General features: G+C 44.4%; 1 protein-coding gene across 1 annotated transcript in view; it reads right to left on the minus strand.

Annotated features, from left to right (window-relative positions):
• AHNAK2 (AHNAK nucleoprotein 2) overlaps positions 1–24,997 on the minus strand; it is a 62,338-nt gene extending 37,341 nt beyond the window's left edge. The window contains exon 1 of the mRNA XM_059850466.1: positions 24,745–24,997. Within this exon, the coding sequence (XP_059706449.1) occupies positions 24,745–24,757 (13 nt within the window). The 5' untranslated portion in view covers positions 24,758–24,997. The remainder of the gene's footprint in view (positions 1–24,744) is intronic.
• Positions 24,998–25,324: the final 327 nt, after the last annotated feature.

The following is a 25,324-nucleotide window of genomic DNA, read 5'->3' on the forward strand; positions in this document are numbered from 1 at the left end:
GTAACACCTACCTATCATCATTTTGCTGCAGTAGAATCATGGAGGTGAAAACAGCAAAGGCAAAGCAAGATTTTTTTTTTTAATTATAATTTTCCTTTTATTCCATAGATACGGATTCAGATTTTAGCCTCTGATGTAAATTGTGTCCTGAAGGTGTTCAGCTGAATTTATACCAGTGCAATAGCAGAATCTGGCCATGATCTTCAGACAATTAACATCAGTTATAAGACTTGCTTATTTCTCTATAATGTATTATTTGGGTTTTCTAAGATGTTCCTATTCAACCAGGATTATAGTCTAAATACAATGCAGTTGTGTGGCAACAGTGTACCAGATAAATTCAGCTAACTCTGGGTAATATCACAAAAAAATATGTGTTTATAGCTTCATGCCAGTTTCTGACTAATGCTTTTGTTTGTTGCTATAGCAAACCACACATGAATCTGATAGCCAAAAGCATGTTTATGACTAACCTTAGCTCTCTGGGGATTGAAAATATGGAATAAAAAAAATCTCTAAACCACAACACACAATGTGAGGAGAACATGATAGGAAACACCTTTTTTGGCACAAGTTACTATGAACATTAAAAGAGAAGAACATCATAAGTGGAAAACATTAGGAAATGGGAACTGTGGGAATAACCGCCTTTAACCTACAGCAATTCAAATCCAGCTTTCACTTCACATGACAAAGTTGTCTGTGCAGGACTTGAGAACTTTGCAGGAAGTCCTGGCTGCATGCTAAGAGATGGATTTAAGCCTCTGAAATCTGGAGAAGCTTTGTATCACACTTTAAAACACTCAGACCACTTTACTGGAGATAATTTTTACACCCTGCCTTGACACCTAGGACATGGGTATTCACTTAATTAATTTTTAGTACCATTTATGCTTTAGTAGTTTCCAAGAGCCTGCCCCAAGGCTGACACCTCATTATGCTGTACAAATACACAATGGAGAACAGTGCTGGCCCCAAAGGGCTTTCTGTTAAACTAACAGAGAGAGCCAAAGGGGGAGGGGGCTGCACAGAGGGGGAGGCAGACACACAGAGGTGATGGGACTGCATTACCCACCAAGTCAGAGGCTGAACCCAGGTGTCTTGAATCCCAGTTCAACTGACTGATTCTAGTTGCTAAATATGTTACTGTGAGAAGAAGAATACATTATGTACCCTGCAGAGGAGACAAAATCAATGCAGTTGAAGGGACACCTAAACTAGGACAGCTTACAACAAAGCTACAGTATGTCAGGAAAAATTTAGACTTGTGTTACCCTGTTATTCCTAATAACCTTTCTCCTTTGTAGGAGAAGGTTTAAAAAAAATAAAGGAGAATATTGCAATAGAGTGTAGAGATGAGATCAGTCTCCATCAATGTTTTCTATTGATTTAAATAATCACTCTGTCTCTAGACTTGAATATTGCATCTTTATTCTCAGATTTGTACAGTGCATAAAGGCACATGATTACCACTATTCCTGACAAGTTCTTCCATCATCTGTACAATACTCAACAGTGTCTTGAGTTCCTGTACAACTTTGTGGAGAGAGAAATCTGCCCAAGCTCTCATGTTCCAGGTGTTTCCAAAAGGTTTCATGAAAGCCATCTTGACCCACCAGTAGGATCATAAGGACACAGCCATAAATGGCAGCTTACAAAAATCAGTAGGACTTATATGATACCTGCTGATCATCTAATGCCACAGGATCAAATCCTGAAGTATTGGTATTTCATTCAGTGCCTACTCAAGTAAGACATCACTTGGCCCCACTGATACATGGCACGTTACACTGCATTCATCTTGTAATTCACACTGTGATATGGGCTGTGGTCAGCTTTGATTTCATCTTGCAAAATCCAGCAGAGCACACATCACTGCTCATAGCAATCACACCTGCAACCTTGTAAGAATAAATGCTTTGAGAAAAAAATACAAGCATTTTGTAGATTAGCCATGAGCTCCATTGGTGGATGCGGCAAGTAGCACTAAGGCACCAGTGCTGTATAAAGTGAGAAACAAAGGCAAGTAAGAGATAGGCAGGAATTTTCTGGGAATAGCCCAAGTATCACTGCTGGACCACAGTCGTAGTGGCACGCAGAGGGCCATATATGACTCTCTCTTGGCTTTCACATGCTTTTTCAGTTCTTCACATTTGGCAGAAAATGCATCTTACGAAAAAGAAAAAAAAAAGGAAGCTGCCAGCCTTCTTTCCTCCACACTGAGAACCTGAAAACAGCTTTGGGTCCAGAAGCACAAATACAGAGACCATTTTAAAAAAGCCACTTCATTCTCTGTGATTTAGCCCCAAAGCAATTGCCCTTCCTGGGAGTGCTGTAGAAAATGAAATAGGAAATAGGTAGAGGTTGCCAAACCAGCTTCAGCTCCAAATTACTTTGTGAGGTAGGAGGCACTGGTTACTGGCACTTATGGACACACGATTATGCAGCCATGGTGCTACTTCATCAACATCTTTCCCTTTGGGTCTCAAAAGGCACAGCTACCCCTTGCACCCTCTGTCACACAGACAGCACTGCCTGGCACTTATTAATCTGCCAGCTTGGCAACTGCACCATCTTCATCATGGACACCAAGGAAGTCCCTCCACCTGCCCAAAGCACCAAGTGAAACTCTGTGAGCTCTCCCCACCTTGGAGAAAGTAAGATAGCAAAGTGAAAAAAAAAAAAAAAAAAAAAATTACTTGCTCAAAGTCACAAAGCAAGTTGGCAGCAGAGCCAGCAATAAATACAACCCAGATGTGCTGGATTCCACCTCCTCCCTGCACCATGCTGCCTCTCTTAGCTGGAAGGAAATGTTTTACATTTACTCATCCCTCCTTTTCCTTTGTCAATAGAAATTAAAGCAGGCATCTGACTGCCTAAGTCTTGAATACTCCAATGGTTTCCAAGGCTTGCAGTAAAGTCAGCCAAAATTTCTATTGAATCCAGCCCTAATGGACAACTAAAAGTGATTTCTTTGCCAAGGAGCCTATCAGTGCAAAACTCATTTAAGCACATACTACTTTTATACAGATAGGCATTGTGCATACATATATATTTCATGATTTTGCAAAGAACCACTAATTACAAAACCACAGTTTTTGTAACTGTGATGGTTTTGGCTGAGGTAGAGTTAATTTTTTTTCATAGTAGCTGGTCTGGGGCTGTGTTTTGGATTTGTGCTGGAAACAGTGTTGATAATTCAGGGATGTTTTTGTTATTGCTGAGCAGTGCTTCCACAGAGTCAAGGCTTTTTCTGCTCCTCACAGCAACCCCACCATTGAGCAGAGTGAGGGTGCAAAAGGAGCTGGGAGGGGGCACAGATGGGACAGCCGACCCCAAGTGACCCAAAGGACATTCCAGACCATATGGCATCTGCTCAGCATATAGAGCTGGGGGAAGAAGAAGAAGGAGGGGGAGGACACATTCAGAGCCATGGCATTTGTCTTCCCCAGTGCCTGTGATGGAGTCCTGATTTCCTGGGGATGGCTGAACACCTGCCTGCCAATGGGAAACAGTGAATTAATTCCTTGTTTTGTTTTGCTTTTGTGTGTGGACTTTGTTTTATCTATTAAACTGTTATTATCTCAGCCCACGAGTTTTTTCACTTTTACTCTTCCTATTCTCTCCCCATTCCACTGAGGGAGGGAGTGAGTGAATGGCTCTGTGGGGCTGAGCTGACAGCTGGGGTTAAACCACGACAGCAACTTAACCAAGCAGTGAATAAACTGAGCTACTACTATTAAAAATAAATAAATAAAAAAAAAAGCTACAGGATGTTTTTGTAAGTATAAATTTATGACAAGCCTCTATATCTTTTTATTTCGTTGAGAGGTAGGAAAGTCTGTCAGGATGTTTCTTTCATTGAAGCCACTCAGGTCTGCCAAAAGACTGATAGCTAATTAATATAAATTTAACATCAATTTATTTTGTGAACAGAATATCCAAATATTTTTAAATTGCTTATTAAGCTATCTATGGTGTCTGTGTGGTAGGCCATGTTCATGTATTTTCCAAAAGCAATGTAAATCTCATTTCCATCAAATACGTCAATCCTGTCAGCAAAATATCCTTGCTGCTGTCAGCCCAAGGTAAGTCCATGTCTCTGAGCAGTTAAACACTCTTACTTGCCTGTTTTCTCTCCCTCAAGGTGAATGCCATTTTTCCTACCTGTCATCATACAACTCCAGCTGGGGTTGTGGGTATTGTGCTGCTGTTGCTATAACTCCACTTCCAACATGCTGCTCTGTCTGCTGAAGGTACTGCAGGGGAGCTGGACAGAAGTTACAAAGAAATGCAGCATTTCATGTTGCATCCTCCTCTCACCCAAATACTCAAGGGGCATGACAGTGGGAACAAAAACTTCAGCAGCTGCAGGCTGCCTAAACACTGAACTCCCTCATTTCCCTTGACTGGAAAGCAAATGCCCTCCAGATTCTGCATTCAGTCTCCTGTCAGAGAGCAGCAGCCTCCTGCTCCTCTGCAGAAGAGCAGCTGGAGAGCCACACATGGCAAGGTCAAAGAGCTCATGGTCGTCTTAGATGCTCTTGTGTCAGGTGCCTCCACCACGAGGACTCTGCATGAAGCCACTGGTGGATAACTGCATCCACAGCTCTGCTCCAGCCAGCAGGGCTTCACTACCATCCACATTTTCTGAGATCTTCTAGACAACGAAACACACAAAAATGCACCTCAAAAAGGCCTTCCTTCTGTCTCAGCAGAACTGTTTCTGCTATTTCCTCATTACTGTCACCTCCATTTTGCTCAACCTGTGTGACACAAACCTTCTAAATCCTCTGAGGCACACCTGGGCAGGAGACTGTGTATCACCTAAGGTGTGCACCTCAACCTGCCCTCAGACTGCAGCAGCAATAAATGAAGAATAGGTCTTGACAAACATGGCTGGGTTGTGCCATTTTTGTGCAACAACAGTTAGTTTTACAGATTTGAGCCTGTGCTCCTGCCAGAGACACTGCTGTCTGCAAGGTCCCTGAGAAGCAGGAAGCTGTCACTCCTGCTCCTCTGAGCTATTGCAGCCAGGTCAAGGACATTGCTCCTTGCTGCAATCTGTCAGTGCTGATTTAGCAATTCCCCTGGATGCACAGGCTCTGGCTGGCCTTCCCCATGGTTCCAAGTGTGTCTGAGAGCCAAAACCTTATCGCAGTCCATCTCTGTCTCCTCACAAGAGCAGAGTTAGTGGAGGAGTTGGCGTGGTCTGTTTGTGCTGGTATGACAGGCAGCTCCTGTTCTGGATTAGAGGATGATGGTTTTCCCTCCCCCCTACATCCCTTACTGGGCATTTGAAAGAGGAGGATTTGTGGGGAGGGGAAACATTCATTATGGGTTTTCACAGCTCTTTTGCCCTCCCTTTGCTCTGGTGCAAATGAAAGCCCCAGCTCCACGGGCTGTATCTGTGTGTGCTGTCACGGAGCCCAAACTTTGTCAGCCCAGGCCATGAAACAACAGTGTGATAGTGCAGAGGTGTTCATGCAGCACCTGAGCTTAGCTGCAGCTCCCTGCACAGAGGACTGCTGGCAGAGGACCAGTTTCCAGTGCATGTCACAACTTGGGGGATCATTGCAAAAGCGCCGCTTCCCTATCAAACACCAGGGTGTAGATCTGCTGACTCCAGTCCCTCTCTTTGAGAGCAGGGCAGGGACTGAATGGGAACCAGCAATAAGCTCCAGACACACAGGAGGGCAAATAAATTAATAAAGCACAGCTGAGAATGATGGGGGCAGTGGTCAGCAGAAACACCCCAAACACACTGCAGTGAGTCTTGCTGCTGATGTGGAACACAGCTCTGGGGCACCAGCGTCTGACACAACTCCTACAAGGTGTTTCTCCTGGGCTGGAAAATGCTGTGGTTGCCCACATGGGATTTTGCTGCATGAGGCTGTCTCACCCACACTGGTTTCCACTGGCCTGTGGCTGGACGTGTCTGTGTGTGGCCCTGCTGCCTGTTTTCTCAGTGCCCCTGAGAAATAGTCCAAAATAGTTGGTTTTCTTTCCACGCCATTTGCTTCTGTCCCTGCTCCAGGATTGTCTTTGACTCCATGACTGCATCCCAAGGGTCTGCAGGTACATCTGGGCAGCCTTGCTGAGGCAGCAGCCTGTGGTAGGGGGGTGTGCTGTGGGCTCCCCTGCTCCCATACCTGTCTTTTTGCCAAGGTATCTCCCCTCACTGCTGCCTTTGCCAAGCAGACTGATCCCAGAGGTATCAGCTGCAGAGGATTTCAAGGTGGGCCTGTCACAATCTTCCTTCATGAGTGCTGTATAAATTTAAACTTTTCTTCAGCGGAAAAAAAGCTCTAAAAACTGAAAATAAGAAATCAGATTTTTTTCCATAGGTTTTCTTTCCCAAGTCACGCCATCAAACTACAGCCCACATCCAACATGTTAATCCGACTCAGGTGCTTCACCCTCTCTGTTCCAGAGCACCTGCAGTGCTGAGTGCCCCAAATGCCCCTGCTAGCATTGCACCTTTTGCCTGCCTGCAAACACCCAACCTGCAGAACCACCACCCCTCTGCTCTGCCAGCTGCCTGCCACAGCCTTCCCTGCCCTGCACCTGGCACTGCTCTCCTGGAAAAACCACGGCTCTGCTGACAGAGAGGGACTGCAGCATTTTCCTAATGAAGAGAGGGGCGGTTCTGAATTTGTGTGACAACGTGCTCTGGAGCCCATGGCTTGACTACAACATCATCTTACTGATGTGCAGTAAAGGCTGCTGCCACATGTACCTGTTCATGCTGGCCCCAGAATGACAAAAACCTGCTGCCCTCCAAATACATTTCTGCTGCCAGATTCTCCCTACCTACTGCTGCTGAGATCCTGCCTGTCTGGGATGCTGTATTTGCCAATACCCTCTGAGCAGCCTGACTTCTGAGCAGGGATACCTCAGGCACCCACACACCCTGCACACTCCTAGTCCTGCTGCACTCAGCAGCAGAAGGGAAATGATGATCCAGGTCTCTGGGAGGGGTCCCATGGCCTGGGACTGGCCATGTGGTTGGGATGTGAGTGGTTCTGCAGGGCTGGGGCTGTTTATACACGGTAGAAAATCAGAAGAAGTGAGAAAGGGAGAGAAGGAGGGGGAAGCACTGGGCAGAGCTCCCAGGAAAATGCTGCTGTGGACAGTTTGCTTGGGCTCCTCAGGGACTCCCGATGGCTGCTCTGATCTCCTCACCATGAGACCCAGGGATGATTTGTTGTCACATGCACTGAGCACACTGTTTTCTTTCTAAGAAAAAAGCTGGTATATTAAGGAGAGATTACATTCGTGCTTGAGCTTATCTGAAAGTGCTAGGCTTATTCTTTGGGCTTTAAGGTTTATTTAGACTAAATAAGGTTTATATATTTGGCTGGTGAAGCATGCAATGTATACATTATAATTATGTAGTTAATGCACTAATCCCTGTGATGAGCTTTCCTGGCATAACCCAGTACAGTTATCCAAAAGCTTCTTTTTAATCTCTGAGGAAGGATAATTTTAAGAAGAAAACCATGATTTCTCCTGCTATCTCTATCTAAACCCTTTCATTCACAGATTGCTTTTAGACTGACTGAAGCAGTGGTTAAATCCACTGTGAACGTATAATCCAAATACAGATGTAAGATCACACATTGCCATTACTAAATTTATTCCTTTCATAGCAGAGCTGTGGGGGCCCTGCCTCATCCAGCTCTGTTGATCACTGGAATGTCCCCTCATAAATACCTGTGTGTGAAGAGTCTGTTTTACACCACTTACATAGTCAATCATTTTCTAGCCTGAGACATGCCCCCAAAAGGATACTGACAGCAAAGCCTAAGAACACACCACCCATCACTGCTCACAGGAAGCCTGAGTAGCAAGATGGCATCAGCAAGAACCCAAGTGCTGCATGTAGACATTCTCATGTGAAAATGCCCAGTTTGCCTCCAAAATGAGTTCTCAGTAGCTCTTTAGGCACTGGGCGGGCTGAGCTATTCATTCTGCAAACAATTTTTTTCTCATAATCAGGCCCATTATGTGAGAAAGTCAGCCTTAAGGAGTGTGAGGACACAGTTCATAAAAAAATCAATGCAACCTTTCACTGAAGCATAAATCAGATCAGCTCTGACATATATGAAAATATTTGGGGAATGTTTAATGACATTTTTGTGTTCTTGTAAATTATTTGCTTTCGGCTGATTTTAGAAGAAGGAATAGGGAAAGCTCAGCTCATATCAGGAAACATCAGCAACTGAAACCACCAACTTTCTCAGGATAGTTTCACAGATCTTCATCTCTTATAGACCTTCCAATAAACTCACACACACAGAATCACAGGATCTTTAAATGTGGAAAAGACCTCCCAGATCATAAAGCCCAACCTTTGACCTAATACCACCATGCTCAGTTTTCAAGCAAATTAAAAAAAAAAAAAATCAAACCCAATCTTTGGGATGCTTATCTGATCTTCTGATCTGAGGGAGAGCTGCTAACTTCTTTGAGGTTCACCAAAAGCTAACTAATCTCTAACTAATTTTCAAGATAATGATGCCTAGTGCCACTGAGCCATTTTTCCCCTTCAGAATACAATGCAAGCATCAGTTAAAGCCACTCCTACTGTGTGGAAAAGTTACTATCCCATTTGCTAACTTTAATAACTTTTGCTCCTGCATGCATGTCTTTTGAGTTTCTTCTACTCAGGTGAAAATTCCCATTTTGGAATTCACTCCTCCAAGCAATAGTGCTAAGGTAAATTCTTTGGATTAAAAAAGAGTGATGTGAGGAAAAGGAAAGAAAAGTTCCTGCATGTGTTTACTTGAGGGAAAAGTAGAGCACTGTGCCTGGCTGACAGTCAAAGGTCCAGGAGCAGGAGTAAATCACACAGCAAGTAAATGAAGAGAAGACCTGTGGAAACCTGATGACATTTGCTTCCTATGGCTGGTATAGAGTATGGGAATCCTGGGAAAAGCGGGGATGCCTGGACTAATAAAATGTGTGAGCTTTCAGGATGCACTTCAAGGTGGAATATTTTACATCTGTCACAGTTTATCAGACTATTTAGCTAGGACTTGTGGAAATGGGAAGAAGTGTGTGCAGCTTGAAACCTTTGCTCTTCAGTGCTGGCTGGCTGAGGCTGCAGACACACCACTGATCAAGGGGAGAGAACTGGGAGGTCAGTGGGCAGGTAAAAGGTATTTAAAATCAGAGGGCTGCATGGGTAAGAGCTACTCCTCTGACTCTATGAAAGTCAGGTACAGAGCACTGCTATCAAAATCAAGTAGTGTTTGTTCTCTTAACTACAGAGAAGAAACAACATTTGCCCAGCAGTGAAGAGCAGTTCCTGTAGCTTTGGAGTCTCGAGCATTTATCAGCAAGCTTGGAAATCATATAAACCTTATCTCCTTGTTTGTGTTTCTGACAAACAGATAATTCTGCCCCCTGAAGACACTGCTATCTTTATTAGGCAGATGAAGTAGTCTTGGTGCCTGCTCTTCTTCAGGCACTTGCATTCCTGCTCCGTGGAATTTTACTGAGATTTGGGCTGTTACCATGGCCTGGGACTCTCTCCCTTGCAGAGCTGCTGTCCCTTACTGATGGGTCCTCTATCAATTTTGGCCTATTTATTACTTACATGGCATAGCACCCTTAGCATACTTTGACTTGTTTCACTCTGGACTCACTATTTTCACTTGTCACTCTGGACAACACATTTGGTCATCCCCTTCTCTGACAGAAAACTGCCGACTTATTCTCTGCAATAAGTCAGCGGTGACTTTAAGATACTTGGTTACCTATAGTCCCCTTTCAGGAAGTAAACATGTTGGTAGGAAGTATTTAGCATGTGAACAGCCCTCTCCTAGCCTGAGGTTTTGTTTTCCAATACGAAATAATGAATTTCAGCCTTGACTCTGAAATCTGGAGTGAAATGAGCAAACACGTGAATTTAGCAAATTTTCTTTGGAGCAGGCATAACCTTCCCACACTGGGGCCAGGCACAACTGTGGGTCATCCAAAGGACCTTTCTTGCCACAAGGATGTTGCCTTGATTCCTGCAGCATGTGGAGAGATGGCAAATTAGTTTAGGTCGGGTTTAATCTTAGCTCCACCAGGAGCTGAATCCCCTCCATCGCTCAGTGCTGCTCCACCACTTGGCTGTGATGTTACACCTCAGGGAAGCACACAAGGCAGCAGTTGTTAGCTGGTGTTGTCAGGAAAACAGTTTGTTGGTGCACTGGGGGTCAGGGACATGGCAAACTGCCTGAGAGCAAGTGCTTGCCCTTGCTGGGTCTGCCTGTGCTGGTGCAGAGGGCCAGGTCCCCTCCTCACTCCAAACAAGGTTAAGGGTGAGGCTTTTCCCAGCCTTACTGGTTCACATTGTACCTGCAATACAGAGCTCACAAACACAGAGAGATGTTTCTCCAGAGGAGGAAACACTGGGTTTTTTCAGGGCATATTTTGCCGTTTCCAAATGTAAGCAACATTATGGAATGCAAAAATAGCTAGATGTAAAAAATTAGATTGACTATATTTACTCAAATATTTACTCAGCTTATAAGCTTTCACACCTTTCAAATACACTGCATTATATTCTAATTATTTAGGTCTCTGGATGTGAGGAATCCTGGAAAACAATCTTACTCTAATCCCTCAGTGTTTTACACTTGGAGAGGATGAACTTCTTTGCCCAAGCAGAAAACTTGAGGAATAAAAACAACCCAAATCTCTGAGTATATTTGGAGATTCAAACCTTCAAATCCACATTCCTGTGGCTTCATGTAAGGCATGACATCTCAGTAAGACCCTGATGCTCCCTCCACTCACAGCGACAATGTTAAGTGAAACACCTGCGAAGCTCAAGGTGTGGCTTCCTGGAGAAAGGTGTGTCCAAGCACAGGGCACTGCACCCCCTGAAGTCAACAGGAGGTTAACTCAGATCCCAGCTCTTCCCAACAACCACGCGTTACAGACTGCTGGATTTTGTTTCAGTGATGAGCTTCAAGTACAGCCAAAAGCAAATAGAGGCACGTTGACCTCATAGTTTTGTGAACACAGACTGAGAGTCCAAGACAATTAAAAGCAGGGAATACGTGCCATCTCCAAACCCCTGGCCAGCCACTGCCAGAAGTTGCCGCTGCCCCGTCCGACTGAAAAGCCATTAACACCCGCTGCAGAGGAGCTTGGAAGGCAGCCATCCCCAATGGATTGCTTACGAGCACTGACTAGAGTCAAACTGACTTCAGTCAGAGATTTACACAAGCCTCATAATCTAATAGTAGAGTTTACTTTACGAGAGTGCCACACCAAAGATAGTAAAATGCAGTTTTAGCTAACAAATCTACATGCTTGCACAGAAAAGCTACGGCCATCATGGAGCGTGTCAGCACCGCAGAGCGCCCGGCACAGATTTATAGTTTTCAGTTTATTGCTGAAGGGTTATTGTTAACTCCATTGTTATAGACTTTCTGCAATTAAAAGTTCCAGTCACACTTATCATTTTTAAACATAGCTAATAAAACCCAGTAAATCCTGAGATGTTACAGGTTTTCCCGCGCCGTTAAACATCTGACATGTTTTTAATGCTGGATTTTTGACCTATGTTAGGATAGATTTTGGAAGTAAATTGGCTGTTGTAAGCTGCTTTACTTCTGATTTGCTTAGATCTGCAAAATTTCTTGTCTTTATTATAGTAAAAGAAAGAGTGAGACAATACTTAGACCTTTTCCCTCATGCATGCAACAGGTGATCCTAAGTACAGTGTCTCTTACAAGTCATCTTCCAACCTTCTGTGCTTTCTGCATCATAAATTATAAAGAATAATGTGGTTTTTTTTTCTTTTAGCAATGACTTGTCTTTTGTCTCATATGAGTAATGTTTTCTGTCTTTTCTATCAAAGCTTTGAGAGAATGGACTTTTCATTTTCTCTACAGGTTGTTACAAGTTCTACTTCTGACTATTTATATTCACAAGTTCAGAAAGGTATCATGGTACATGGATGAACCTAGACAGGTGGACAGAATAATTTTACCCTGTTTATTTCCCAGCACTTTATGAACTAGCCCCAGTAGCCTTGCAGTGAGCACTTCCAGGATCCAACTTCTACTGACAAGGTTATGGATCTGCTTTTTGAATGCTTCAAGGTTAATCTTAGTGTCAAATTCCATGAACATTCAGAGATCCTAATGCCAAGTCAGTGTATGTACGTAGTGCAAATAGTATCTATTGAGATATAATATCCACACAAATAGTATTCCTCTTATAGGAGCAGAGATATAAAATCCAAACATATCTAGGATAAGAACAAATAACAGAAAACTCATATTCATCAGAAATCAACCTCTCTGTATGAAAATGGCTCTTGGCACCCTGAAATTCATTGCAACTATTGGGATTGGCTCTTTGCACTACAAAAGAGTTTCACTATCTTTGAGATCGTCCCGATGGGTTAAGTATACAGACAGAGGAAGTAAGAAAAACAACATGCGTGATCTGGAATTGAGATTACTGAATGGAGGGGTGTGTATACTCTAAGAACCAACATCCCTCTGAAAGCTTTGGGAGCTTAGAGGCTTGAAACCCCCTGCGTAAAAACGTGGATCAGAAACTTTTTTATCAGGGTGAACACATTTGTTCATCCCTAATCTCACCTCTTCCCATACACAAGAAAGGGGCAAAGGCTTACACCAGGTGAGATGCACCTTGGTTGAAGCTCTGGGCATACTTTTCCCCAGCGGTGTCATTTAACACGCAACATCTTCAGGTTTCGCTTATCCAGTACAGCAGCTGGGAACATTATGTCTTGACAATTGTAAAGTCCGGTTTCTGTACCAGAGGACACGAAATGCTCACACCCTCTGCATTTTTGAAAGCCCATCATCTACTGCAAACTTTTGCAATCTGCACCAGAGATTTCATAGAAAGAAAGAAAGAAAGAGAGAGACGTTTGGGTTTTAAGAAAAAAAAACTTACCAAAAATAACTGAAGTTCTCTAAAGTTGCCCTGAAGTTGAAATAGCCCAGAACACCAGTGCAGAGCCTGCCTTAAACTCTCTCTCTTTCTCACTCCCCCTCTCTCTCCAGCAATTGGAAGGAGGGCTGTGCAGAAATTCAGCAAACAATTTTCCTTCTATGTCGACCGGGGCGTTCCTCACGGGCAGAAAGGGGACGGCTGAGCCTGGGCGAGGCTCGCTGCTATCCCCGAGGCAAAGAGCACTGTCGCAGATTACACAGCCCGTGAAACCCAATCCCTTTCTCTGCTCAGGCAACAGCTGTACGCCTTCAGCCGAGGCGGGAGCAGGGGACAGACCCTGGGCTTGGTGCTGGTCAGGCTCTCCATGTCGGGGGAGGCTGAGGAATGGGGGCACAGGGCTTTCCGTGAGCTCCGCGTCCGCTCCCGCCTGGCTGCAGGCACGGGCGCTCGCAGGGTGGAGATGCGGGGCAATTTCCGCGGCACTGGAAGTAAATGGGATGTGGGCGCCCGCGCAAAACAAACATCTCTTTTCCTGAAATTCATTCCCAGCCTTGCTCCAGGACATAACTGGGTAATTAGCGTTGTATGTATTAGTAAATTCTCATGCAGGCATGCACACACGCAGGATGCAGCCTGTCACAACAGCGCGGTTCAGACGGGCTTCGAGGCTGTCCCAGTGTCCCCTCTAAGGTCCTTTTCCTTGTCACTTTTAGTCAGCTGTTTGGTTCTCTCCGAAAGCCCCCTGAGTGCTGAGCTGACGGTGCTTAGACCAAGGGAAGAAGCACTTTTGGTGGCTGGCAAGGTGGGAGTGCGGGCGCTTAGTGCTGCGTTCAGCCTGTGCTGGTGTTCTGCACTTGAGGGAAGCTGCTAAACGCCAGCAAAAACGGCTTTGTGATAATCCCCAGCCCCTCCTCTCACCTGTTTCTATTTCACCCCGTGTAAAGGAAAGAAATTTGTAATACAGCTGATTCCTCCCTCTCCCAGGAATTCCACTGATCCTGTGACTCCTCCTCCCTGGAGCTTTGAGAAGTCACACAGCACCAGATTTCAGCCCGAGTTTCCGTGTTTCACAGAAGCATCTGGCTGCTGGTTTGCATTCTGTCAAATAGGGGTGAGGTGAGAGAGGGTGCAGAATACAAGCAACATGTAAGTAGCCCTGGGAGTGTCCTGCAATTGCTCCGGCGGCTTTGCCAACACCCCAGAGCAGGTAAAAAACACTCCTGCCAAAGGAGAAGGAAAACCCCTGTGTTCACAGAGCAGCCTGGTTTCGTGTGGAGGCAGATGGTGTGCTGGGGGTTTTCATGCTCTTGGCTCTGAATAGGTTTTGACACCTCAAATTCTGCAGATGTTGGGTTTCTGGGCCCAAGTTTGGAATGGGCTCACATGGTTTCCACAGAGGGTATTTGACAATCTAAGAGGGAAAACTGAGTGTGTAGCTCTGATTCCATCCTACGTGAGTGCTTAACAGGCATTTTATGAAAACAGGGTCACAAAACGACATTATTTATAATAAAGCCAATTATTTAACTTGTGCAATTAAAGTATATTATTACATCTAATTATACATTATATTATAATGACAGATCACAGATATAACTTAATTTAGAAATCCTATATGTAATTTTATCTTATTAATATACACAGTTTTTCAGCACATGAACTGAATAACACTTCAGCAATTGTGTCTATTTATGATGGGATTCTATTGTATGTCTATACAAAATAAATAATATATAATCACAAATAATGTGTGATTATATACTATATCTATAATCATATATAATTAATATAAATATGTTGTGAAGCAGTATGCAGTTCACACACAACCTCTGTCATCTTGTGAGTGTGGCACCCACATAAAGAGTTAAAAGCAGAGGTTGGCTGTAGCCACTGCAAGGTGGTAAGGCTGTGAAGGAGGAAGGTGAAGCAATGGGGCAGTGTCAGCACAGGGGAAGTGAGAAGGTGGCACCTGAAGTGTTGAAGGCCAGGCTGGGTGGGGTTTGGAGCAACCTTATCTAGTGGAAGGTGTCCCTGCCCATGGTAGGGGCTTGGAACTGGGTGGTCTTTAAGGTCCCTTCCAACCCAAACCATTCCATGATTCTGTGTTTCAAGCAAGATGTCCTGCAGCTGCCTCCAGGATGGAGGTGCCAGAAGCAATAAAGGCCTCCTGAGGTGCAGTCAGCAGCAGCAGAGTGAACTGAGATGGCTGAGAATGGGAACAAGACCTTGCTAAGGGCTGGCTCAGACTCGCTCTGCTGCCATCCCTATTTCTGTGCACTGTCTTTAGGACCATACCAAGTCCAGCCTTTCTGAGCCATCTTACAACATCCTGACAAACAACATACATTTTTAGAAACAGACATGCAAAACAAGAAGCCCAGCCTACATCATGGATTGCTGTAGGGACAGTTCATTGGATGCAGAGATGTGACTCCCACCTCCTGGGCAAGTGGTGCCAGCAGCAGCACTCCAGCAGGGACAAAGGGACAGGCTGTGGGGTGGCAGCAGCTGCAGTGTGCTCCATCCCCAGGCAGTGCTGCATTTCAGCTGTCCTTGCTGAATATATGGATGGGCGTTGTTTCGATCTTTTAAGAATTTTTAAAGCCCACATGAGACAAACTCCTGGCTGAGTTGAGAGAAGCCAACTGTTTTTCCATAAACCTGGAAGAAATGACTCTGTTGGTTTTCATGGTATTGGGAAATCTATGTTCACTGTCAGTGGCTTTTTTCCAGTTTCATCTCGGAGCTGAAGGTGTAAGTCCGGATGTCTGAGCACTGCCCTGCAGCTGTGACTCCAGTGAAGACAACTGCTGTGTCAGAGATTTATCCCCACACAACTCCAAGCCTGAAACCTCCCCTCTTTTCAGCCAATATGGTGCTGTTCTGGGACTGTCAAATTATTTCAACATTATTTGACTAACAGAAATTCATAATGCTCACTTGGTTTATTTTTAAATATTTATCAAATCCACTGTTTGTCTACTGAGCTAATGAAAAAATGCTATCAGACCAATAAATTCCCAATTCACCAAGTGATTCCAGCACGAGTTATTCTGTGAGAACACTCCAAACAGCCCTTGTGTTTACTCTTCTTGACAGACATCTAAATATTAAAAGATAAAGCTCTTTGGGTTATGCTGCAGCAATATGAAAAAATATTCCTTTCTCCTCAACTGCCTTGCCAGGAGGCCCCATTGTATCTCACATTTCTCTATCCTGTATCTGACCCCATTTCCCAACTTCCCTGTTGTTTTCTCAACGTTGTTTTCTCTACTCTGCTCACAGGTAAATCTGCAAACACACAGTTGAATGACACAAGCTTTATTTTATTAGTGCTACACACACCCTGACCTGGGCATGGACTCGTGTTAGACTTATGCATAAGGGTGTGCTGCTTTAATAGTAATTGAGAAATGAGATTAAAAACAACAGGAATGTTCCTGTGTTTTCTTTGACCCCAAGAGAGAGAGGCAGCATGTTCCATGAGATTGTACTGGAACATAAATCCTTGTAGTTTAATGTGGAGGATGCAAGGGTGGTTGTTTCTATTGTTTTTCCTTTTTAGCAGTTACAAATCTTCAGGTATCTGGGGGAAAAATAGGAAGCCATGAATTTCCACGATAGATAAGGCTGGGTTACAGAGACCAGCTAGAGAAAGCAAAGTTGTCTGCACGATTCAGAAAGGAGTTAAAAAATTGAGGACCTCCAGCTTAAAGAGAGATAGGCTGCTAAGAGAATGAACCACAGGAAAAAGGAAGGGAGAGACAAGATCACTGTGAACTCAAGATGTAGAAGAGTGGATGGAACTGAACATCAGACTGGCAATGAGAGGAATGAATGGGTGGAAGCATCTGGCCACCAACTCTCAGTTCTAGCCCAGAGGAAGAAAAATGTACCATTAATCACCAACTTAGACATCTCCCATGCTTTGTCTCCCATGACTGCATTTTGTTATGACACAGGAATGTATATATTTATCTATTTCACAGTCAGTTAGTTTGAACTGAAAAGGTATTTAAGGCAGCCACACAAACTTCCTCTGAATTTCTTCTCTTTTGCAATACATTAGACATTAATTTGATTGATTTGCTTCAACATTTTTTTTGCATAAAACTCTTCCATTTTCAGGTAGACATGCAGCCTCACAGAGAGAGAGCCAGGTATGGAAATGAGGTTCCATCACTGCCTCTTTTAAGAAACCTCAGGGTTGGACTCAAAGACCTCTTTCTGAAGTTAGTCAATTCAGATGAGTTCCCCCCCAAAAAAGTGAATGGGTGTCATTCATGTATCTTGTAACTTAGCTGAAGTCTGTCCTCCAAATAGTTTGGTCTTTTCATCTGAGAATTTACTCAAAAGAGGCTCCAGTGTCTACCTGCCTGTGGCAAGTTCTACCAGCACTACCTGCTTCCTGCACTAACACCAAGATGCAACTGATAATATTTTGTATAGAAAGAGGTTTCTCCTTCGTGAAGATAAACAAATATCAACTCCAGCATGTATTCAGGGCTGGAGTAGTAAAATCCAAAATAACCCAAACAAACCCAGGGAAGAGTTGTATCTTTTCAGAAATTCAAATATTCTCTTCCAGGATCCTAAAGACCTATTTTTTTTTTTTTCACTTTAGTGGTTAATATTGTTGCTGATAGAGAAAAAAAAAAAAAGAGCCTAAAAATGCAGATCTACAACCAGCATAAACAAAAAAACCCAACAACAACAGAGAAAGCACTATTTAGAAATGAAACAAAATGAGACATTTCCAAGAGCAATCCTTTCTCTAACAGGAGGAGAAGAAAGAGGAAACTAATTCACCCTGCACAATTTCTTTTATTTTGTCCTCGGGCACATGCTCCATCTCTCTTTGTCCCCCAAATGCATTTCCACTGGCCCTGACAGTGCTGGCTTTGACCTTCTGCAGCCAAAATAGCTTGGACAGAACGAAACAGAAAAGCAGGAGCCAGCCAGAGCAAGGGGCAACGCAGCCATGGCTACGGACCTGGGGAAAACTGCTGTAATTGGCAAGGCTCGTACAAAACCCAGGGTACCCCCGGAGCTGCTGCCCTCCTGCCCTGCCAGTGGTGTGTCACATCATTCAGAGGGGACAAAGCCACCACCTGCAGCACTCATCACCCCCCTGGCCTGAGCAGTCACTGCTGCTGCTGCTGGACACCCCTCTCCAGACTGTGCTGTGGAGGGCTTTAATTAAAAGTTTTTAGTATTATAGTATTTACTGCATGCTCCCCACATCCATCTCGTTCCCGGCTCTATGCTGCTCTCAGTTCCCCACTCAAATGGAATTCAGAGCTGGCTGAGCATGGACCTTTATTATTTTACTATTTCAAAACCTGTCATGTATGAAAAGCAGACCTGGGCTCCTCCCTGAAAAGTGAGTATTAGTGACAAATAGCCGACAGGAAGAAAACAAAAGCAGCTCTTCAAGCTGGAAAGATAGGCGTTAATTTCCCCTGAATAACCTGTTTGTACTAGGTGGTAATGCTCAAGCACCTGGAAAAAAAAACTATTTGAAACAAACTGTTTCTCTTTCTGCAATGTCATTATGCTGCCTTAAGCACTTTTATTTCCACAGTTTTGGTACTTCTGGATATTACAAAGTCAGTAAGTTTTCTCGTTTCGAAATCCAGGGAAGAAAACGCCCTAAGGACTGTCAAAGTATGGATACAACATTCACAAACTGTCCATTTTCAATCACTTAACTGAGTTAGATATTTCTGAAGTACCTTTAAGCATCTGTGTGACATTTGTTATATTTGATTAAGACACTTTTTTCCTATCATATTGGAAGCTGAAGGATATTGCCACCATTATGGAATAATATAAAAAGATCTCATATAAAAAGCAGACATCAATAAAAGCCAAGTATAATTATTAAATGCAGTAGCTCAGATGCCACTGAAAAGAGCAGAACTTTTCATCTGCTACAGCAAAATTCATTTCAGATGCTTCACTAAAGGTCGGGGTGTTTTCCCTTTTCCTTTTTACCAGTCCCTGTATGGACTGGCATAAACTCCTGCATTTTGTGGGTGCTCGTGTGGTTTATGGCATCCCAGCTGAGGAAATGCTTCAGTGAGCCCTCCCTTGTCTTTCTCTCCAAAGCCTTAGAACAGTTCCTAAACACAGATCTTAAAATAAAAGAATCCTGGCAGATGCTCTCACTCTGTGCCCTGGGGTTTCCATGGCATTTAGTGGTGGTTACCAGTGATTAGCAGGTTTGTGGAGGGAGTAGTTGGGATCTGCACTGAATTAATCCCTTTCTTCTGGCTTCGGGTCCCGATGAAACCTGCTCCTGGTGATGGAAGGGGTGTAAATGCTCCCCTGGGCACCTGGCTGTGCCCACGCAGCCCCAGTCAGGAGAGGGCTGTTTGCTGGCAGTGCCTCTGGGCAGCTGTATTTCTTACAGATACTTCTTTTTAAACAGTGTTTTAACCTAAAGCCTCGCACACATCTGGAATAGCACCTGTTGCTGGATTACCTGCACCTGTTTCTGTGTCCCACCTGGTGGGCACCAGCTGGCAGATGCTGCCTTTGACAAGCAGCAAGAAGCCCAGGTGAGTGGGAAAAACAGGAGAAACTCCCTCAAACGGGGAACAAGCAAGCAGCAGCTCCTGTCTTGCTAATAAAACAAACTGTTTTCCTCCAGATGATGAATGCTCACCCTGTTTTGCCCCTCGGCTGCAGGGGCACAGAGGGAGGCTGGGGATTAAGGGAGGGTATTTCACACACACAGGGGCTGCTGTGTGCCTGTGGCTGGCACACACCACCATGGAAAAACAGGGTCAGTGCTGCTGCTGTGCCTGAGACTCGGTGTGCATCTTCAGGGCGTGGGCTGGGACACAGAAAGGACTCAGCAGATGACAATGGGGCTCAGTGTTTGCTGCAGGATGTCAGCAACACAGCAGGGTTTATTTCTTAATGAAGTGAGTCACTTGATTGGTATCAAGTATCTGTTAAGTTGAGTGATGGGGTGGATCCAAGTGTTAGAGGAGCTCGCTTTAAATTTACCATTCACCACTCTGGACTGGCTTGCACTGTGTAAACAACATCAGTGAGAGATGGAAATACATTAGGTTAATTCCATCTGGGGTTTCTAAGTCTCCTGCTTCATCACAGAGCTACGACTGATTTTCCAACAACACAAAATTCACCTCGAAGGCCTACATCCCATCACAAAAAAGCCTTCCCTTGGAGAGGGGAAAGCCAGAAGTACAGGACAAATAAAATCAGATAATCAGCACAGTTATCTGACTTCTGCACTTCAGCTTACCCAGCTGAACTGGCTCGCCCGTGTCCCAGAAAGGAAAACTCTGGAAAACGGCAGCCAAGAGGGAGTAAGGAAAGGAAAGTTCCCTCCACAATGCATTTGTGATTCCACTGGCTTTGTCCTGTGCAGTTCCTATAGCTGGAATGAAATCTTTGAGCTTTAAGGGTCTTGGCACAAGTATATTTTTGTTTCAGTCGTTTGCTGTCACTGAAGTCAGCTATAGTATTGCCTGTGACTTTTAATGGCAGCAATGTTGAGCCCTTTAATGCTTCATTCCTGACTTTCTCCCTCTGAAGAGCAGAGGAAACAACAGCAACCAGCCTCAGACAGGGGTGAGAAATCCATCATGTCATCTTTTTCACCAGTCTGTGCCAGAGAAAGGTAAAATGTGGCTGAAACTGCCAGACTCCTCAATACACATCCAGAAATTGAATTTAAGCATTGATTGATGCTCCTGGCAGAGAAAATCAGCTTGATAAGTATGAACAGGATTCCTTTGGGTTCTGCTGAAGCACTCAGCTATGAGGCAGCATCTCTGTGTGGAGGAAGGAGCCCTAACAGAGACCTTTCCCCACCACTGCACTGGTGCCTTTGAGTTCAGCTGCCAGCCACTTGGTTGGGTGAAGAAACCCAGTGTGTAATAATTAATTCCTCCTAATTTTCAATGATGCTAATGGTAAACAAGGTCACTGTTCAGTCTAGCACAGCACACAGTGCTATGCTGGTTCTGGCTGCAGCTGCCAATAGATAGGAATCAATGAAGTGAGAGAGAATAGCTCATATTTTTTTAAAGGGAGACATTATATATATTGTGGAGTTTTGGCAGCAGAAGTGTTCTCAGTTGCTGATGAAAACCCTGTAAATGTAGGCTGAGAAGAAAGAGCCCAAAATGGGTCAGGAGCAGAGAAGAGCATTTATTCTGAGATCACAGCAAACTGAACACTGCCAGCAGTGAGTCCTGTTCTTCCACAATCTGTTACCTCACACAAGTGCTTGTGTCTTCAGTCTTTGTTTGCTTATAAATAAAAGTATTTTAGTTTTATTTTTCCTTTAAAAAAAAGGTATTGAATGTATTTGGGGAGTAGAACTGAATCGTGCAGATTTTTATGCAGCGTTCATGAAAGGATTTGAAAAGCTAAATAAAGAATTACTGATAGTTTAGCTTTGTCTTTTTCAAATAAGAACTTACATAATTAATTAAAAGAATCCCAAGAAGTACCTGGATTGACCAGTGACAAAATAGAACAGCAAAAAAAGAAGGGAGAGGGGAGTCAACTCCTCTCTTTTCTACCTCATGGTTGGTCAGCTTAATTATGTTAGCTTAGTTTAAACACCTTCATTCTTAAAAAATGGGGAAAAGTATCCTTAGAAGTTCCTTTATTTGAAATGGATATTCCTGTGGATGAATGGTTAAGAGAGAAGTTAGTGGGGAATTTTTAAAATGAATTTTTTAGCTACTGTTCAGTGCTTGCTCAAGGAACTGAGACAGAGGCTGTAGTGCTCCTCATGGCATCACTTGGGTGATCCTTCCTACTCACACGGTCCTGAGCTCCCTGCAAGGCCCTCTGGCAGCTGCAGGATCCTGCCTGGACTGGGCTCTTGCCCGGGCATACCCATGTGCCACATCCCAGCCCATGATCCTGAGTAATACGTGTGACTCAGGAAACAAACACATGTGACACCTCACAAGCAGCTCTGTGAAGGCTTCCAATTTCCCACTACACAGCCACATGATTCATCACCTTCTTCTTCCTTTGTAGAGAAGTGGTTTGGTTAAACAGCACTGGCCCTACATATTTCCAAACTCAAAATCCTGGTTTCAGGAAACTATTCTAACTATTCAACAAATACATGACAGAGGAAAAGGTGTGACAGGGAAACAGAAAAGCAGAACTACAAGCGTCACCTGCTCAAGTGTGGTTTGCTAGTCCTTAGTGAAGGTTTTTGGATGCAAGAAGAGAAGCAAGTTATCCTTTAAGCAGCACCCATGAATGAGAAGGATGCTGAGTGTGACAGCACAGGTCCTGCAGGGAAAACAGCACGGGGTCAGTCCTCGGGCTGCCTGTTTCTTTTGCTTAGGGCAATGACAGGGCTCAGAGTATCTTGTGATAAGCTACTGCCTGAAGCCCATTTCCATCTGTAATTGTTAGCACAGCTGAGTATTGTCCCTGTTAAAGGAATAAAGGAATCACCCGTTGTTACTCGGCTCCCTGGTGACTCAGCTCTCAGAGCTATTTTGGGTGGCAGAAGGGACAGGCTGCCAGGCTGGCATCCATCCCCTCCTGACTCCCTTGTGGGAATGCCATGTGGCTGCAGGGACAGGCTCTGGTGCTCTGTGAGCTGTCTGAAGGGATGTCACGGGCGCGCTGATACCGCGGGTGCGGTACAAGCGATCCATCGCTCACCCGCCTGAGGAAAGCCAGAGGAGTGGAAAACCCAAACGTGAATCTGGTGAGCCCAGAAACCCAGCAAGTGATTCATGCTGTGTGGAAAACAGGCCTCACTGGGTGTAGGCCTGTAGTTGTGTAGAATTAAGCACAGCTATAGGGGCTAATAATTTATCTCATTTACAACAACATTTGTCTTTCTCTTGGTTCTGAAAAATGCCTGGGTACAGGCACAGCACGTGCACCGTGGGTGAGCCTTCACTATGTCTGCTTGCCCAGGTGCTTTTCAGCTCCCACAGATGGCAGAGGAAGGTGGAATTCTGTTCTTCCCTTGTGAGCAAGGGGATAAGGGAGCAGAGCAGATTTTGCTTAGCACACAAACCCAAATAACAGCAATTAAACCAGATTGGATTTGGTTTGTATTCCCTCTCATGTGCAATTATGCCAGGTCCAGAGGGTTTCTCTTTCACTCTCTTTCCTGAGCCCTTCTCATTGGGGACTTCAGTAAGAAATATGAACACCACTCCCCTGCTTCCTGCAGAGCTGCAGGAGGAGCTGGAAGGGCTGGGCACATTGCAGAAGGGTGCTCAGCTTTTCCCCCACGACCCCCTCAGAGACACCTTTCTGCTTGCCTTGCTTCCATCATTTTCAGCTCCAAGACTAATTCTGGAACCACATCCCATAATGCTGAGGCCTAGGACTATTGTTTCCTTGCATTAGAATATTTTTATAGTCCATTTTGCCAAGAAATCACAACAGAAAAGCTGCAGATTGCCTTTTCTGATTATTCTCTCACTCCTTGCTGAAAAGTTTCTCTCATCATTCTGCTGAAATTTCAACAGGGAAAAGCCAATGAAATACAGTTTATATTCACATATAAAATTCTCACTCAAAGATAAATGGATTTTTTTTTTCTCTTGGGAAAATAATTAATTTCCTCTCCTGGATTTTGAACTTATTCCTTTCTTACAGATCCTTTGGTGAGAGATGAAGAACCCATTAACCGTCTCCAAACTGATCATGCACCACAGAAAAGCAGAAGCCCTTGGAGGTAACATGAAGTCCCCAATCAACAAAATGAAACTTTAAAACTGGTAAAGGAATGAAGGAGTAAAACATCCCAAATGCCCAATTAGTCAGTTTTATTATCATATTGTGTGTGGTCTCTGTGAAAATCTGGCCACATCTCACAAACTCTGAGACCGTCAAAAAGATGTTGCATGTGCATACCCCATAATAAAGCCATTAGAAACCCAAGAGGAGTTTTCTAGTGTGAGTCATGATACTCAGGAAGAGATGAGGCAGGGCAGCCAATTCACTTTTAAAGAGCAGCGTGAGCCCAGTGCAAATTCAGCAAATCCAGACGACCTGGATATTGCACACAGTGTTTTATTTACAGCCTCAAAAATGCTTACATCTCAACCAAGCTGCAAACCTAACTCCCTGCACTGATATGGAGGCAGGAGGGAGGGTGCAGATGCAAGCAGCAGCTTCAAAGATTTATCTTAGCACCCACCTAACCCTCCAGTAAACCTGGAGAAAGGAGGACCAAGGGTTGTGAGGCAAAGGAGCGAGAGCATGGATGAATTGGTTCTTGGTAACTGCACAGAGGAGAAGCCTTGGTGAGACCTTAAAGACATCTTGGGAAAGAGATCAATTTCAGGTACAGCACTAATCTTCTATTTTCTTAGTTCACACTTTTTTAATCTCAAGGAGATTTTGGCTTTTTTAGTAGGGAACAAGTTAGAACAGAGCAGCACTGCAGAACACCCTTGGGGTGCCTATGAACCAGAACAGGTTTGGGAATCTGCAGCTCAAGGCCCACAGTCGTCATCCAGGGAGCTGCAAAAAGGAAAGTCACCCTGCCAGATGTTAGCTACAGTCTTCCAGCAAGGCCACTCATTAATATTAAGAAACAGCCACTTTATGAAGAACAAACTGACCAGGAACTCAGCAGAGCAGAACAGTGCAGGGCCAAGATGCAGAGAGCATTGGTTATGTGCTTCAGATAGAGCCAGCACGACACAGACAGGAGCCTGAAGCAGCCCTTCCTTCCTAACCATGGCAGTATTTTCTCAGCTCAGTTGCCCTGCTTGTTCACCCCCCAAAACTTCACTGTTTCTGGACAGAACATGTCCTTACCAGGAACACCCATCCCTTGGGGCAGGAGAGATGGCAGCACATCAGCCTCAGCTTGGGATCAATCCTGCAGATGGTAGAGGTGGAGAGGGGAGACAGCAGGCAAGAACTGTGGCAGGCTGGAGGGATTAAGCTCAGGTACAAGCTGGACCTAGTCAAGGCTCTTCACCTGGACTGAACAAGAAGCGTGGTGGAAACCTCCAGAGCTCTTGGACGCAGATGCCAGCAATAGAGAAGAAGCTGGAATTTAATTTTCCTGTGGAACAAGGAGGAGGGGAGTGATGGAGAGATGGGTCGAGTGGGAAACAGTCCTCTCAGGAGTGTGGGTAGTAGCTAGGATTTACCCCTCGTGCATTTTCTACTCACCACAACTGCATTTCACAAATCCTCTGGCACACAGGTTCATGGGGAAGAGCCTAGAGGAAGATGTTGAGCATCCCTTAATAGCAGATGAAGTAATTGAGTGGTAAGATAAGATTTTTAGCCAAGGTGTATCCAGTGATGACCACACACCACAATTCCTATTTTAGACCCCAAATGTTCAAAGAAAAAGTCAGGACCGACTGAACAAACCACCACCCAC

Source organism: Haemorhous mexicanus, chromosome 6 (assembly GCF_027477595.1).
Source record: "Haemorhous mexicanus isolate bHaeMex1 chromosome 6, bHaeMex1.pri, whole genome shotgun sequence".
NCBI lineage: Eukaryota > Metazoa > Chordata > Aves > Passeriformes > Fringillidae > Haemorhous > Haemorhous mexicanus.